The sequence below is a fragment of the Microtus ochrogaster genome, linkage group LG2 (genome assembly GCF_000317375.1).
Source record: "Microtus ochrogaster isolate Prairie Vole_2 linkage group LG2, MicOch1.0, whole genome shotgun sequence".
NCBI classification, from domain to species: Eukaryota; Metazoa; Chordata; class Mammalia; order Rodentia; family Cricetidae; genus Microtus; species Microtus ochrogaster.
In genome coordinates this window covers 19,711,310-19,728,780 of record NC_022028.1, presented here as the reverse complement: position 1 = coordinate 19,728,780, position 17,471 = coordinate 19,711,310, and the positions used below count along the sequence as shown (strand labels likewise).

At 42.5% G+C, this 17,471-nt stretch overlaps 1 protein-coding gene across 15 annotated transcripts in view; it reads right to left on the bottom strand.

The window, feature by feature from the left end:
- Dst (dystonin) overlaps positions 1-17,471 on the bottom strand; it is a 399,168-nt gene that overhangs the window by 32,953 nt on the left and 348,744 nt on the right. For all 15 annotated transcript variants that reach the window (XM_013351021.2, XM_026785512.1, XM_026785510.1 and 12 more), the window contains 13 exons: positions 15,974-16,177; positions 14,180-14,411; positions 12,947-13,173; positions 11,683-11,805; positions 11,451-11,552; positions 9,215-9,316; positions 7,712-7,885; positions 7,207-7,362; positions 5,371-5,568; positions 4,921-5,049; positions 2,760-2,930; positions 2,217-2,372; positions 1,695-1,901 (listed from right to left, as the gene is read on the bottom strand). In XM_013351021.2, coding sequence (XP_013206475.1) covers positions 1,695-1,901; positions 2,217-2,372; positions 2,760-2,930; positions 4,921-5,049; positions 5,371-5,568; positions 7,207-7,362; positions 7,712-7,885; positions 9,215-9,316; positions 11,451-11,552; positions 11,683-11,805; positions 12,947-13,173; positions 14,180-14,411; positions 15,974-16,177 — 2,181 coding nt within the window. The remainder of the gene's footprint in view (positions 1-1,694; positions 1,902-2,216; positions 2,373-2,759; positions 2,931-4,920; positions 5,050-5,370; positions 5,569-7,206; positions 7,363-7,711; positions 7,886-9,214; positions 9,317-11,450; positions 11,553-11,682; positions 11,806-12,946; positions 13,174-14,179; positions 14,412-15,973; positions 16,178-17,471) is intronic.

Below are 17,471 nucleotides of genomic sequence, written 5' to 3'. Positions count from 1 at the left end.
CCCCCCCCAGGGATTCTCTGTAGCTCTGGAGCCTGTTCTGGAACTTGCTCTGTATACCAGGTTGGCTTTGAACTCACAGAGATCCGCCTGTCTCTGCCTCCGGAGTGCTGAGATTAAAGGTGTGTGCCACCAACATCGGGTCACGGTATTTCTTATAATACATTTAAATGAAGAGCTACAGAACAAAAGCTAAAGAAATGAGAGTAAGATCCCTGGACACACAAACACACTGACATGAAGTAATAAAAGCTGCATAACCATAGCAACACGAGTATCTTACAGCACAAGCTGCGAGAGTGTACTAAAGAACAGCTCATCACAGACTTGGCCTCCCTGCCCAGAACATGCCTCTCACATTGCTAATCAACTTAAATGTGAAGGAAAAGGAGGATGGTAAAAGTCTGAGAGCCACATCAGTCCATAAGACAAAACCCAGGACAGGGATGGAATGAGAGGACAGTCCCACAAAGTCATGGGTGGTTTGGCTCTCAACAGGTGTGGAAGCGGGCTGTTGAGTGGTGTAAGTAAGATACGCAGGCTTTGATGCCCACCCTCTAAGGCTATGCTTAAGCCACAGAAATAGGACAAACACCATCCATTTGCAATGGAGGCAGAAAAATACAAAGCTGGCTAACAAGATCACATCACTGGCCAGATGGAGAGAGGAGAGACGGCAAGCAGCTACTCGTATTCAACAAGCCTTGTAAGTTAGCTGTTCAAACTCAAGAAATACTTGTGGAGAGGAACATGCCAGGTTCAGAGTCAATACTGTCTTAACAGAATCTTTAGAAACCGATCCTATTTCAGAGACCGAGTGAAGGTGTCAGAAATGCTTATGACATTTCTAAAGCCTTTATGCATCGCCCAGACACCACACTCCAATGTCACCAATGCTAGACAACAGGAGCTGAATGAGGCAAAAGCAGAAACCACAAAATTCAGCCTCAATATCACACTAAGTTTCTAGTTAAAAAAAAAAAGAAAGAAAAATTCTCTTCCAAATAAGGTGGCTCTATCCCCACAGGGCAGAAAGATGTGTAATTTTCCTCTTGTCTGTGGTTAGTTCAGATGTCAGTTAATGGCAGGTTAAGAGAGAATGGAAAGCTCTGTGTGGGGTTGTGAGAGTCCCTAAATCAAACCAAAAGCAGCCTCCAGAGATCCAGGTAATTAGCTTCAAGTGATTTGGAGCTACACCAAGATCGTTGGGAAGAAATAAAGGCCGCTGCCGAGCAGCCTGGGAAAAGGGCATTGCAAGAAGAGGTCCCTCGGGGAGCACCGTGGAGGCCGCGGGTCTGCTCCTCAGCTCTGATATGAGGGAAGTTTGACTTAGAGTTAGCAACAGAAGAAGGTCTGGTGCCCCTCTCTGATTAAGAGAACAGGGGTTGAAAGGACAAGGGCAAAAATAAACACACTGCAAAACAAAAATCTGTAAGTTCTTAATGGGCCTTGATGCTAATCTATGAAGCTCAGCTATTTATAGCTTTTCAAAATGAGTCCCCATGGCCCAACGTGGCTGCCAGCACAAAAAGGTGACGTCAAGAGTCCAAAGGCAGGCCATTGCCCTTTCAGGAAAGGAACACCATGGCTTCTTATTGTTACACGACACGGCCTGCGATAAAAGTCCTGTGATCACACGTCTCAGCAGCTTCAGCTACCGACTGCCAAGGTCAGAGAACATCACTCTAGTTTACTACCTGCTTGGCCCTCTTCCTCGCTTCGTCCAGGGACCTTCCTCTTTCCACCAGCCGCTGAACCACCTTCTCCCACCGGCTCTGCACGCTGATCAGCAGGTTCTTGATGAGCACCACGTCTTGCTTCTGACTGAAGTACTTCAGGTGGGTTCCAGTTTTGTCCAGTTCTATTATCTGCTCACGGTGAGAATTCACCTCATTGGCGAAGACCTTTCCCGCAAAAGAAGAACATCATTAGACACGTGGGGAAATGGATTGACTTTAAAAGTGTACGACTGTCACAATGCTTGCGTTAAAGGGCAACGAAAAGTTCTCAGGTGGGGAGGGTGAGGGGTGAGTCCAGGAGGAATTAGGGAAGCTACAGGAATGTGATCAAATATGCCGCATACAGGTGTGAAGTCCTCAAGGAATAAAACAATACATTACAAAAGAAAGTTTTCAAATTACTAAATTGATGCTTATGACAGACAGGAAGGCAGATTGGTCTCCGGAAGCCAGGTGCTTCCCATCTGAGTTCCCACGTACCTTGTGCTCATCGATCTGAAACAAGATTGTATCCAAGATAAGACTTGGCCGAGAAGCCACATTCAGGGTTTGCTCGGCCTGGGTGAGCCAGTTGATGAAGTCCTGGAGGGAATTGTGGAAGTCCATTGCTAAGTGGAGAGCCTCTTCCAATTTGGTCTGTAAAGGAAGATGGTGTGTTTCAGTTTAATCATCTGACTTATAAAACTAATACTTATAAAGCCCAAGTACAATCATATCATTCTCTTTCATCTAATTTGTGATCAGAATACAACTATTCATAACCTAGAACTTGAGTGCTTCAATATTTTAAAAATTACCAGAGCACAAACCGAGTAACACCTGACCTGTGATAAATCTTTATCCGTACCGTACCTCTGTTCTCTTGGGTTAGAATACTGTGTTTAACTTCATAAAACACCAAGTATATGCAAAAAAATATGGACACGGATCATGAAAATTAGACTCCTGAAAGCTGGAAATAAAACATAACCCAGGCCCTAATGACACCAAACGCGGTTCTGCCCTACTGATCGGAGCACGTACTTTCTTCTCGTTGAGCTTGCTTTTCACAGATTCCCATTTCTCTTTCAAGTTGTTTATGTCCTGGTCAATATTTGTCTCTGCAGATTTGGGGCATCTTGCGAGCATCTGCTGCCCTTTCTGCATCAGACTCTTGTATGTTTCTTCTTTGATGTCAAAGGCAGCGCAGACTTCCTAAAATGAGAGGCCTTCATGTCACATGACTTGCCAAAGAACAAGATGTAAGTTACATTTTTTTTTTAAAGAAGATTTACTTGTAATGTGTATGAATGTACATTTGTCTGCCTAAATGCACGTGTACCATGTGCGTGCCTGGAGCCCTGCCTGGTGCCCCTGGAGATCAGAAGAGGGTGAGCGTTATAAACCATCGTGTAGGTGCTTGGAACTAGACCTGGGCCTGCGGTAAGACCAATGAGTGCTCCTAATCACTGAGCCTCAGTCCTCAAAGTCATATATATATTAAGGTCAATCCTTCTAAGTCTCCATCATATGTTCATCTTTCTGGCTTACAGAGCAACCCTGACAGACAGCTGCACTGTACCCAATACCGAAACAGCACTGATGCTGATAGCCACTCCCTGTCTACTGCATGTTGCATGCTAAGGCCTACAGCAGTAACTGGCATGCTGCCAAGAAGGGTCTCGCTGCATGGTAACCAGTGTGATCTGTGATGCGGTGCCAGCAATTTAATTTCTCTGAGTTTTCCTCCTCTGAAAACCGAGGGAAACATCTATGTCCTTTTTGCCTTGATACAATAGCTAAATAATTATTGGTACAGTTTAACCCCGTACTCAGCAAACATGTGAAGGATGGAAAACCCAGAACCAGTACAGAAAGATGCTCAGGATGATACAGAGATTGCCAGAGTAGTGGAGCCACACTCCAGATACTATTTTCACAAATTAGGATGATGTGTAAATCTTCTATGATAAATACAGAAAAACACTGGCTAAAATTAAAAATTTAACACCAATGAAATAATGTTTATAATTAATTAAAAACCAAAAAATTCACTTTTTCTCACATTGATTGAATTATAATGTGCCTTGATCAGTTTTGACTAAAAGTTACATATTCTACATCTTACTGATATTTTCAACTTTTTTAAAAAAATCGAGTTAAGTTTTATACAACTAACCATCTGAAGTACACTAGTTAGTGATCTGCGTCATTACAAAGCTCACTAAGTACATTTTCAGCAGCTCAAACCTGTATTCCTCATCCTTAAAAGAAAGCACGTTAAAGATGAGGCACACTTACAGCATCATTTTAAAATAGCGTTAGGCCCTAAGGCAGCCTCAGGATCTGACCGCTCCACATCTTGTTCTCATCTTCATTTCTAGCACAACCAGAACAAAAGGAAACCTGCCACGGCCTTATAGTTTTAGAATCTGCTAGATGTTTGTTTATTGATTGGGTTTTCGAGACAGAATTTCTCTGTTTAGCCCTGGCTGTCCTTGAGCCCAAGGCCAGCCTGGTCTACAAAGCGAACTCACAGAGATCCCTCTGATTCCCGAGTGTTAGGATTAAAGGCGTGCGCCACCACCACCGCCGGGATTCAAACTAAGTATTTTATGTGTAGTTTTCTGGAAGTTCTTAAGATGAGCTCTCTGCTTTCAAGTTCTTATATATTTTTTTTTGTAAAGTATAACATTCTGAAGATAGAATTAACTCTTAGTTAATAAGTTATGAACGATGTGAAAGCTATGTAAGCATTTCCAGGGAAGTAATGAACTACTTGAGTTCACTGAGCTATTAAATCATTCACAGTTTTCCGAAAGATAAGCATTCTTAGGGTACAAATCGGTAGGCAAAACTACTTCGCCATTGAGCAAACGGGTCTTGCCCAGTGGCAAACAGCAAAACCAAACCATAGGGTTACAGGCATATGCCAGGTCTAGCCTGATAATTTTAGAGATGTTCTTCATACTGCTTATAACTTGGCATGTGTGTGGAGGGGGGAGGGAAGGAGGGAGGGAGAGAAAGTGACGGTGTTACTCAAAACCACTACACTTCTTTAAAACCTTTTTCATTGCTAAATGGTGCTCTTCTTAGCATTTACACACAACGATTTCTGCCACAAAACTTAACCTTTTAACCGTATCTTCTTCCACTATTATTTATGCATTACCCGGGCGAGAGCCGTAGGAAAGACCGTACATACCATGTGTGCGTTAAGCTGCTCCCTGGCTGTTTCTGGCAAACCTCCCAGGGGTTTGGATGCCAAGAGGTGACGCTCTGTGTCAGTCAGCCACTGCTGCAAATCTTCGATTTCACCATGGAACCCTTTGGCCTGCAGTGATTGGGTAGTGTTAGGTTGGTGTCACAAATACTATCACTTTCAAGCAAGGTCAGCCTCTCTCTGCATTGCATAATGTAAGGAAGCCAGGTGCTGGAACCAGTGGCTCGCTACCTGTGCACCCCATCAAGAGAGCTCAGGTCAGCTAAGAAGAGGAGCGCCGCCTTCTCATCTGCTCTGTTCTTTATCTCACCTATTTTTACTCCTCTCTTTTAAGTATCAACATGAAATATCCATCTGTGACTCAATGAAGCAAATCCACATGACTTTGGACTTGGACACAGAGCGAGCCTAGGGCTTATTCCCTTCATTCACCTGGCGCAAGGCACTATCCAGCTGCTGCTTCCTTTGATCTGTTTTTTCCAAAATATCCTGCCAGCGTTGATTTAAGATTTTGAGCTTGTACTGGAGGTTGCTTGCTTCTTCTCCTGCACTCGAGGCAATTAGATCATTTCCTGCTCTGTTGACCGCTTCTACTGTGGACTGGTGGGCTAAAACGTCATTTTGGAGCACCTGAAAAATGTCAGTATGATCATTAGCTGGAAACACAGTAATGGTGCTTATAATGCTTGCTTATTTTTTTTTCCTTTTTCTGGCAGGGAGAGGGTCTCATGTATTCCAAGCAAACCTTGAAGTCAACACACAGCTAAGGAGGACTTCAAACTTCCAATCCTTTCCCACCTCCCAAGTGCTGGTAATACAGGCGTGGAATAGCACAGGTAGTTTTAGGTACCGCTGAGGGATCACACCTAGTCTTCATGTGTGCTAGGTAAGGACCGTACAGCTGAACCACACCTCTAGTCCATCATACTTGCTTTATTTTCTGGTTGTGAAATATTCTGAAACAAAAACCTCGTAACAAAGAAGTTTTAATAGCAAGTTTTTGTGACAGCTCCCTTTCCTTCAACTTTTGAGGCTTCCTAGATAAGACACACCTTCAGTTAGAGACACTTTTAGTTTAGATATAGCAGTCGTCCTAAAGAGACAGTCCAGACGCTGACAGGTATTCTCACTAGAATGCCCTTGTGACTAATGCACTACGTTCTTCTGTAGAGATTATAATTAGATGACTGAAGCATTTCCACTGATTCAAGTCAATTTTAGTTTAATTTAATCTGAAGGTTTTAAGGGATATTTTTACTCCTATATATTCATTTTCCTAATGTAAGATTGTCACATACCTTAAGACACATGTTTTATACTTACTGTTTTGAAAGGAGAAATACAATCCTTTATTCTCTCATTGAAGGGAAACAAGGACTACTAATTTGAAAGGAGCCCTTTCTCTTATGTTAGCCAAGAGGTCATCAGGGCCCTACCCCACACTCTCTGACGTATGCTTGGCAGTAATAAAGAAAAGGATGTCATCTCTTATCCTATGCAGGACATCACACATCTGGAGGGGAGTCCAGACCCGGGAGGCTCTCCAGATAAGGGAGGCAGCCCTTGGAGTACGGCCTTTGTTTCTGAGGGACCCCATGAGTCAGTGTTTTCCAGAGGCACACAGCCAGCTGAGTGGGGAGTCAGTTCTGGAGAGCATGCACCCTGACATGGTCACTGCGGTAAACACTTCCTCAAGGCCTGAGTTAGATTCTTCCAGTGTCGACACTGACAGGACAGTTCTGTCAGGTTCCTTCCTCTCACGCTCAGAGGCAGAGGGAGACCATGAGCAGAGGGTGGAAACTTTCTCTTCACGCTGGTTTTGGTAACCCCAAGTCACTACACAATGATCTTTCAGAAATGAAGAGCAAAAAGGCCAAATAGCATCTCTAACGAGTCAGATGAACAGATCTCCCGACTAAACAACCGGACTGGGCGTCTGATTTTCTACCTCTACGACACACAATTCTGACTGCTGAAGTAGGCTGCGTTTAAGACCATTGCCAGATTTCTAAGGCGTAAAAGCTTCTATACGCTCACACCATGAGACAAACATACTGTGTTTTGATGAAGAGTCATTCTGGAAAGCAACTGTCATTCACGGGACAGGGGCATTAAAAGCCGTGGTAGAACAACAGCATTTTCAGCCTGGATGTTTTTAGGACATTCTCTATTTAACCCTTTCAAGCAATTTGATGCCAAATAACCTCTGTTAAAATCGTAAACGTGAAAAACTCTGACATAGAAATAACAGGCAGCGACAGTACGTACGTGGTGCTTGGCGAGTTCAATTTCAATGGCTTTCGGGTCTCCTCCGACGGGTTTCTGTTCACTCAGCAAGCCCTTTGTGTGTGTCAGCCACGCCAGGAGCTCATCCAGGGCATGCTGGAACTGACCCAGTGCCAAGAGAGCACCCTCCAGCTTGTGCTGCCAAGAAGCAGGGAAGAAAATCCACTTAGAGTCTGACATCATGAATGATGTGCCCTTACAAAACAAAGGCAAAACACCAACTGCCTGATGCTGTCCGAGTCCATCCGCATGGCTCATCAATCTAGTCATATCTGTAATCAACAAGTCTAGTTTGAGATATAACAAACAAACACACACACACACACACAAACGTGGTTAAATGTGGCACAAAGGGGGGAATTTTAATAAGAAAATTTCGATGCCTCTAACGGTTATTGCTATTAACTGCTAGTTTGGTTTTCAATGGCTGTTTTATACTGCCAAGAGTGTGCACACACAATGTCTGGTCCTACGTCTGGGCCCTCACCTGTCTGCTGACGATCCTCTCGTCCAGGCTATCCCAGATCAACTTCAGCTCCATCAACGGGTCTTGAACACTGTGTTTGTCGCCCTCCTCTGTGACTTTCTTCAGCAAAAGTTCCGCTTGATGGTTCAGCCTTTCCATTTCTATCTGCTGTTGATACGCCTCTGACTTAAATTGCTATAAAAAAACAGGAACATTTAAAAAAAATCAGTAACTTTAAACCAAAACTATTCTAAAATTCACATTTCTTACTGAAAGCAAAAGTGGTAGAGGTTTCCCTCCTTTATTCTAAGTCTTATAAATAGTTACAATTTGGGGTGCTTCATTTTTAGTCTGTATAATAAAATTTAATAAATCCCATGGAGAAACTTCTTATAATATTTCATATTACATTTTATATTTTATACGATTTTATATTAATAAATGTGAAAACCCAGAAATAATGACTTTAAGAACTTTAGTAATTCCTATTCTCAAAAAAGTACACACTATGCACTCCCTCATAATTTTTATGTTTTTATAGCTGTTTTATATTCATTAATAATGATTTCTATGTCTTACTATTGATGCAAAATAAGTTATTATTATTATTATTATTACTACTACTACTAGCAAGAAAGGGACCTGCTGTAGCTGTGGGTGGCCTTGACCACTATTTCGCTTAGGCTGGTCACAAATTCACAGCAATCTTCTCAGCTCAGCCTCCCAAGTACGGGGACTCCAGACCTGAGCTATCACATGTGGCTGTAGAATTACACCCTTTTCCCTGGTCTTTCTATATGACTGACAGGCACTTTGTGACCTTTGTTATGCCAACCAACATTTTGTCAACAATAGAAAACATTTATTTGAATGGCGGATGCTAATTAACTGCTAATATTATAGCAATATATCAATTACGCTAATTACAACAGACTACTGAGGCACATTATAATAGTCTCACCATCCAAATCTGGCTCTCCTCCTTTACACACACACACCCTCCACTACGATATGAGGACATCTGAAGAGCTGTATATCAAATCCTAGGTATAACCGCTTTTACGTATACAGCTTTTGGAGAGAGTTACTAGTCTTGTTTTCACCCTTTTTTGTTTATTTATAGTTCTCTAAAGAATAGGTATTAAATAAAACAATCTTTCATTTTAAAAAATAAACACTTATCTAAACTTACTACATGCAGATATTCTAACAGGCCTGTGAAATCGCTCACTGGGTAAGGAATTTGCTACCACCCCTGACAACCTGAGCTTGATCCTCAGGATCCACGTGGTGGGAGGAGAGAGCTGCTGACCACAAGTTGTTCTCTGCCCTCCTTACATGTGTGGCACACTTGCGTGCAAACGCACAAATAAAAAAACATGCAACAGAAATAAACAGTACAATCTTGAAGTCAATATATAATGTTTTAATTATGCAAGCTAAACAAACTGAAGTGAGAAATCTGATGAACCAGTAACTTGACGATACAGGCGGCTCTTTACCAACCAGGAGCCCCACACATACCTTGAGCTCCTCAATCTGCTGCTTGACAGTCTCAAGGTCCGTTCCGATTGGAGACATTGAGGCTAACTTGTTGCCTGCGATATCAACCCAGTCAAATATTGCCTGAAAGACAGATTTCCCATGTTATTACCATTGCTCCGGAACGGCCATACTTCTGGGGTTACAGGGAAAGGCAATAACTAGGAGAAATTATGAAAGGCGCCTACTTTATAAAACAAAGATAGTTCTCCTGAATAAAAGCCTTAATATAAAACAGCTCCTCAAATATCAAGTAAACGTCACCTACAATTCTGCACCAAAGCTGGCAAAAGAAAAATTATTCTTAAACTATCAGGCACTTCCAAAGAAAAGCTCATTCGAAAAAGAATAGGTATTAAATAAAACAATCTTTCACTTTTAAAAATAAACGCTTATCTGAACTTGCTATATGCAGAAATTCTAACAGTTGTAGGGCTTGTGAAATTGCTCACTGGGTAAGGAATTTGCTACCAACCCTGACTACCTGAGCTTATATGTTCAATATATATATTCAATATATAATTCAATATATAACCTGAGCTTATATATTATATGTTCAACCACAAAAGTGCAAATTCTCATTTGCTTATATAGAAATAAACTGAAAGAAAAAGATCCAAATGTATCTACTCATTCAAATAACCAAGAAGGTCACTATGGTTCAGCTCATAGTGAACCATAACATTAAAATCCTGCGGAAGCACGTGATTAAGAGTCTGTGAACTGCAACAGGCTTCAGAGCCCACTACATTGTTCCTAGGTTTCTATACATTACACACAGTTTTACTGCATGTTTTTTTAAAAGGTAATGAATGTATATCTAAATCATTTTACATTTTGATGAAGCTGACAGAAGAGAAACCTTACAGACAATCTGGTCTATTTAAATGACCATTAACCAACCCTAATCACTTTAGCAGCAACTTGGGAAGAAAAGGTATCTCACCTTATAACCAAGCCTTGCACCTTATGGAGTACCTAGCACCGTATCATAACTACAGCCAGTCAGTAACCCAAGTTGCCATTTATGACCAATAGGACTTATGATGGAGCTTATGCTTCTTGCTGTTGGTGTCAAATCATGGTGCCTTGCTCAAGGCTCTCAGGTGACCTCACATATTTGGAAGTACCATCTCTAGCCATGGGAGACAATGCCACTCAAAAGACTTGTCATTATGACACATCCTTACACAGTGGGAGTCCAACGTAGCTATCACTGGCCATAGGTCATTTAAGCAAGAAATCCGTACTTTGCTTGGGGTGGGGTGTGTGTGTGCACTTGAGTTACAACAAAGAGTTACAACAAGGTGTTTTATGTCATGAAAAATTTCATGTATTTCCAAAGTTCAAAACCCTTTCTGCTGAGATAAAGCCTGGCTGGTGATATTTATAGGATGAAGTGACATGAAGAAAAAGGAAAAAATGTTCTCATATGAGCTTTAAAAATAATATTCACTTAAGTGTTATGGAAATACTTAAGAGAGGGTTTTTCCATGTGGTAGGGAGTATGAAAGATTAAACTCCTGCCAACCTGTTAGGAAACAGGACATGGAGGGAGGTAGGGAAGAAATATCCCTAAGCTGGCCTCAAGAGAACTTTAGTATTAAAAGACCAGATTCTATCTGGCTAACGAACTGAATGAGAACCTTGAAAAGACAAGAAACAACTACTGTAACAATCATGTAGAAAAGAAAGCACCGTGATACACCCAGTTTTGAGTCAATAAAATAAAAATCTATTTTAGTACACAGAGCAAACATGGCTTCGCATCGGTGCTCTTGCGTTCTGACGTCAGTTAAACTTGGTGATATTTTTAGCTCATGTTTATTCCTCTCATCTTATTTCACTCAGCTTTAGAACAGAACTCAGACTCTGTCCCACGACACTTCACTGCCTGGTGCCCAGCAATTCTGAGAAATACTGCGTGGGAACATTTACTCTCGCTTTAAAAAAAAAAAGCCACTAGACTGCTCTTCAAAGTAAATTCCACTAATGTGTGTACAAACCCATGTTTACATGTACATATAAATCCATATGTCCGAAAGGTAAGAAATAGCTTCTAAGAAGGATGAGTCGAAGTAGCTGTGGCAATTACAGGAACAGATCTGTCTGCAATTGCACACAGCCACAGGGTTGGGCTGGTACCAAAGTATAAATGCACCAACAACATTTCCTGTTTCCAGCTCAGGCCAGCCAGCGGGCACAGCAACCATCTCACCTGCAATCCATCTTGGTACTGAACGGCAGCTTGCATGGCCTCCTCCAGTTTATCCACCCGGTCTTTCCAAGCCTTATTGAGAGCATCCCATGCTGAATTTAACTACAAAACAAACGTTGCAATCCTTTGAGTGTCAAATGTATGGTTTTAGCTGTTTGTAACAAACAGATGTTAGTTTTTCAAGTCTTGAGAAAGAAATTCTTGTGAAAGTGGAAAACCCGTCCACCAGTACCTCATCTATGCTTTTCTTGACAATGGGCTTATCAGGGTCCCCACACGCAGCGATGAGCTCAGAGCCCAGTGTGATGACCATGTCTAGCTCTTCCTGCAGTCCATCAATTTCCTCTCTTATTGCCTAGAATTCAAAACAGAGCCTCAGAACACCACGTAAAACCACATCAAAACCAGGAAAAGATGCCACACAGAGAAGCTGTCCAGAGGGATTCCTAGGTGAGATTATCTTCGTTTTGTTTTATTTCCCAAGTTCATATAGTCATTTTCTCAACAAGAAAACAAAAGAAATATTTTAGAGAAAACAATATTCTCTAACACCAAATCTTTACTAATAAAGACGAAATACCAGAGCAATTTTAAAAACATCCCCAATATAGTAAAGCACTGGAAGGCATTTTGTTTCTCACAACTAGTTTGCCTGTATGTGTTCAAAACAGACAGCAGTAAAATAGGAGCACAAAGATTTTATGCCAAGTAATGTGTCCGCTGGGAAACTCATGGTAAGCTAGCTCTGAAGCTCCACGGCGTGTCACCACCCAGGTATCAAGGCTGATCCATAACAAGAGAAATGAAGCACCTACCTTGTTTTCACCATCATGGTTAGACACACCCACTCGGCAATATTTACTGATCATGAACAAAGCCCTAAACCAAACCCTGGAAATGGAAATATTTGCCTAGCCTTCTCCAGAGCCCCATAGCTCCGCAAGCGGTTCAGGTAAATACACAACAAAATAAGTGTATGGGGTGGGTACTAACGTAACCCAATCCCGAAGCCTATTGCAGCGGTGGCAGAAATGACACACTGAGGTAAGGAAACAGACTGTGCAAGGCTTCAAGGACACTAAAAAGAGCACAGAGGTAAAGAACAGCAGAGCGGGACCTGTGACCACCCGGGCACCAGCTGGTGAGAGCAAGCTGGTAGAGGCCCTGGGTAAAGTCAGGGCTCTTTACCCAGCAGACAGTGGGGGCATCTGAGGGCCTTGACTCAGCAGGACAGAGACAGGAAGACATCCCGTGCTTCAGGCTGCTTGGGAGGCCCTGCACCAAGTGTGAGCAGTGTAGGGACAGAGACATGATTTTAAGAGCCACCTCCAGGTGACATCTGCATGGCCATTATATCTTGGTTCTCACTGCACATTGACATTCAGAACCGATGCAAATTTTAACAGCACGATTTTCTCAGTCATATACAAGATCAGGTGTTAGCATGTACAACTTCATGGTTTTTTTTTTTAGTTGAAATGAGTTCTGTCCCTTACCTCAGCTGCTTCCTGCTGCTGTTTTACTACTGAGGGATCAATCCCAGGGTCTTCCAGGTCCCGGATGAAATCTTGAGTGTCTTTTATGGTAACAACCAATGACATGTGATCACACCAGAATTTCTCTGCTAGTTCCATAACATCCAGCAATTTGGCTTCCCTTTCTTCCACCAGCGTGTGTATGCTTTCCCAAATGAAAACCATTTGGTCCAACTTATCCTGCACGGCTATACAGCAAAACAATGTCAGCAAAGATGCAGGTCACCCTCATAAAAGCAAAAGCAAAACTTTAGCTCATACAGCGAACAGTTACCTGATTTGCTAAATACATAGAATGAGAACAGGTTCTGACCAACTGCAGCCTATGCATTATCAATGGTCCCACACCTATCCCATACAATACAAAATCTATAGGTCTGCTCTTGCCAAACCAAGACCTTTCCTTACAAAAGTAGATGCTTAAAGCCACACGAGCTCAGGAAGACCCAAGTGTACCAAGTTTTAAGTTCATGAAGCTGGTCTTAATCCCAAAGACAGTAAGGAACTAAGCTAAGTTAAGTAACTAATCTGAGACATGTTTTCTTATGCTCTCCAAGGATGGAACTGCTTGCTCAGGCCCAGGAACAGGACAAGGGTTTGCACTTCTGGCTTGCTTCTGTAATACTCATTTCCACTATATACACACCTTTCCTCTGACTCACAGATCACAACTCTAATATTAGTGGCTATGGTTACCATTCTGGTGGTTATGGGATGGAGGAGGCATGCTAGCTATGATATTAACACTGTATCCCCAGCTTTGGCTTATTAGCATTAATTTCAGTCTGAGAGCCTAAGAGGCTCAGAAAACATATGGTCTTTATGTAAACACATTTTGTCTTCAACCAATTGATTTCACAAACTGAGGAGGACATCAAAGGACTTTCATACAGTGACACATCACTGTGCAAACTCTTTAGAGACCTGGCAGTTTGCTATGCAGTCAGGCTGGCAGCGGACAGCGTACAAATCCACAGCAGTTTTAAAAGCTGAGACCGGGTGTGGTGGCGTGCCTTCAATCTCAGGACTTGTGAGGGAGAGGCATTTGGGTTTCTGGGAAGTTGAGGCCAGCCTGTCCTACATAGTGAGTTACAGGCCAGCCAGTGCTACCTAGAGGGAGACCCTATGTAAAAAACCAACCAAACAAACAAACAAAGGAACGCAGAGCTTGTTTCCTCACTTCGAAATCACTACCTTTGGCAGATATGTCCTTCTCGGTGCCCTCAGACCTGGCAATCATCTCCTCTCCCCTCTGCCTCAGAGTCTCGTACAGCGGCTGCAGCTTCTCCATGTCCACAGACACACTCTTGTTTTCACCAATCTGCTCTTTGATCTTTTCAACCTCAGCAGAGATGGATGGCGGCTGCCTCAGACGCTCCACGATGCGCTCCAGGCTCTCAAGTATCTGGTCGATCTTGTCATGAAACTACGGGCAAGACAATGGGGTCACTGTCCTGCTGCCTGCAACATTTCCTTCAGCTAAAAGCTGAAGCCCCTCTGCCAACACTTCCATATGGAGTCACTTCCAGCTGGTGTATGAAGCCATGCCTAAGGTCACAACCTCGGTGCACTTCTGTGTGACACGCTCATGAAGAGAACACTGAGCTTCCCATCAGTAACTGAATGTTTTCATTAAGAAACAGTCTACACTCCTTAGCAGCAATATAAATCTTAACCTGTTGTTTATTTTTTTTAACCACAATTCAACTTGTTTTTTTTTTATAAGATGCACATTTGGTTGTCAAAACTGATTATTCATTTAAAACGAACATTTTGAAATCCTAAAACATTATACAAGTGCGTGCAAAATTCATAGGTGGCATTGATTAGAGTCAAGGGATTCCTTGAGTTACATATTTCCTAAACTGAAAAAAATGTGAAATTAAACAAAATAAAAATATGTCCAATGTTGTATCCAATTCATGGTCAAATAAATATACAATTAGATATAGGAAATAATTTTATATTTATAAAAGCATCATACACAATTACGCGATGTTATGAAACCGTGTTTATTCTAAAACCCTACACTAGCGTCAGGGTTGAGTGGACCCACACTGCCCTACTTAGTTCTAACTGCCAAACTGACACAACCTAGCGTCATCTGAGAAGGGAGTCTCACTTGAGGGAGTTCCCAGATCAGACTGGCCTATGGGTATATCTATGGAGGATGATGGTCTTTACTGGTAATTGATGATGGAGGGAGGGCCCAGTTCACTGAGTGGCTTGATTCCTGAGCAGATGGCACAGGGCTGCAGAGGAACCCTGGCTAAGCACGGGCTGTGGAGGAGGCCACTAAGCCGTGTTCTTCCTGGTCTCTGTTTCTGTGCCCCTGCCCTGCCGTCCCACAGTGAGGGACCTGGAAGTGTAAGAACAAACAAGCCCATCCCTCCCTATACTGCTTCTCCTCAGGGTATTCTCCTGCAGCCACAGAAGGGAAACCAGAACACACACTTGGGAGTACAGAAAATGCCACCCCAAAGCCAGTATCTAACGATAAAAATCAAAACTTTGAAAATGGCAAACCTACAGTTTTGCAAAAAGTCAGCTTCTTAAAAAATAGTATTTACAAAAACTCTGTTTCCTACTTAATATTCCTATATTTTTTCCCCTTTGGCTTATTGTTCAGGGCTTCCTGTAAGTGCTTTATTAGAAATATTTTATTATTAATGACTTTAATAGTTTCTTTTCTCTCCCCGACGTCAAATACTGTGTTCTACCTATGGTGGTCACTGAAGCAAGTATCTGACCTTTGCTCCCAGTGGGTATCCTACGAAATTTATTTATTTTTATTGTACCCTGAAGTAGACAGAGAAACCTAAGAGTTGGCTGCAAGCAAATCTCAGCTCTGAGAGCAGAGGCACTATACTCAGAGACAATACAGTTGATGCATCACCTGAGATGAAATTTAACCAGAGGGTCCAGGAAAATGCTTGGTAGGCTTGGCTGTGGGGAGGAAATGAATTTTTCCCTAGTGTAAAGGATTACCTGAGTTGACTGAGAAATGGCTTCATCAAGAACCACAGCTCGCTTTTTGACATCTTCTTTAATTTGACTGTAAAGGGTGTCAGCTGCCACATACTTCTCTTGGATATGAATGCCTTCCTTTGGGCTCAGCTCCAGCAACTGCGGTCCGGTCTTGTTCATCTTATCTATGTGAGGCTTGTGTTCTGCTATCAGCTCTCGTAGTTGCTATAATAAACCAGACAGCTTCTCAGTATCTCAGAGTCACACCTCCATATTGCAACTGGTCCCATCTCCAACGCATCCAGCCAACAAGACATGCTAAACAAATGCCCTCCCCGCCGCCAGGCACTTCTCTATGCCTCTGCAAGGAGGAGAAGCAACTGTCCAGTCACAAACAAGATGGCACTAAAGCAAACGGTAAATGTGCAGTTCATAGCAAGAGCAGCCCATTGTCACAAGAGCATCACGTCATCTGCAGGAAAGAAGTCTGAACGCTTTGGTTGAGCCGCTGCTCACGGGTGCTTCTAACTGCACACTCATAATACATACGGAAATGATTGGGGGAAGGAACATCAGACTAGGAAGAATCTTGGGGGAAAGAAAGACACAATACTGGGTTTTTAAAAACCTCAAGATAGAGAGGTACGGGAGTGCCCTGAGCCCACAGGTACCCCATTCACACACGTGTGAACCAGTATCAGAAGGATACTCATATATATTTATTACATTATATACGTGTAATTAGAACCTAGTCTATATATATATGACATATAGACACTAAATATAACAAGTCATTTCTGTTGGTTATTTTATTACATTTATTTGTGTGTGTATGTGTAGTTACTGGTAAGGCTGTGAGCTGCCATGTGGGCACCGAGAACTTAAGCCAGATCTCTGGAAGAACAGCAAATGCTCTTAACTGTAAAGCCATCTCTCCAGCCACCTATTTATTACTGAAAACTGCTAAAGTTTCAAAGGTAATGGGCTTATCAAACACACAACTACATGTTGAGCATGATTATTAAAGCACATTTAAAGACAATATGTATCGTGAGAAACGTTGCTGAATTCTGTCCTCTGATTAAAGGACACATGGTATTTACACCGGGAGAGGAGCTGGAATTCAAGTGGGGTCAATCCTGCTAAGCTGCTGATGTGCTGGGAGCTGGAATAAAGCTGGGCCCTCTGAAGAGAAGTACTTCATGGGGCCACTCCAGAACCATTCCCATGGGAGACTTTCCTTTAAGAGACTCTCAGGTTAGCCTCTAAGTAGGGAGGGCTTCCACTTGTCCCTCGTTCTCAGGAGTCTAACGCCAATCTGTTGCACTCCAGCTACTAGCAAGAGCTTCCAAGAGGGCTCACGCCCAGGAAAGGCAGTCTAGAGATAATGTACAGGGGTTTGATGCTTTAAAGTTGTCTTGAAGGGCTACTGAAAATACTCTACACACGAGCTCGGTTATAAAAGCACGCGTGGTAAAGTCTAAGCTAACGTACTGCACTCAAAGAGCACGGGGGAACC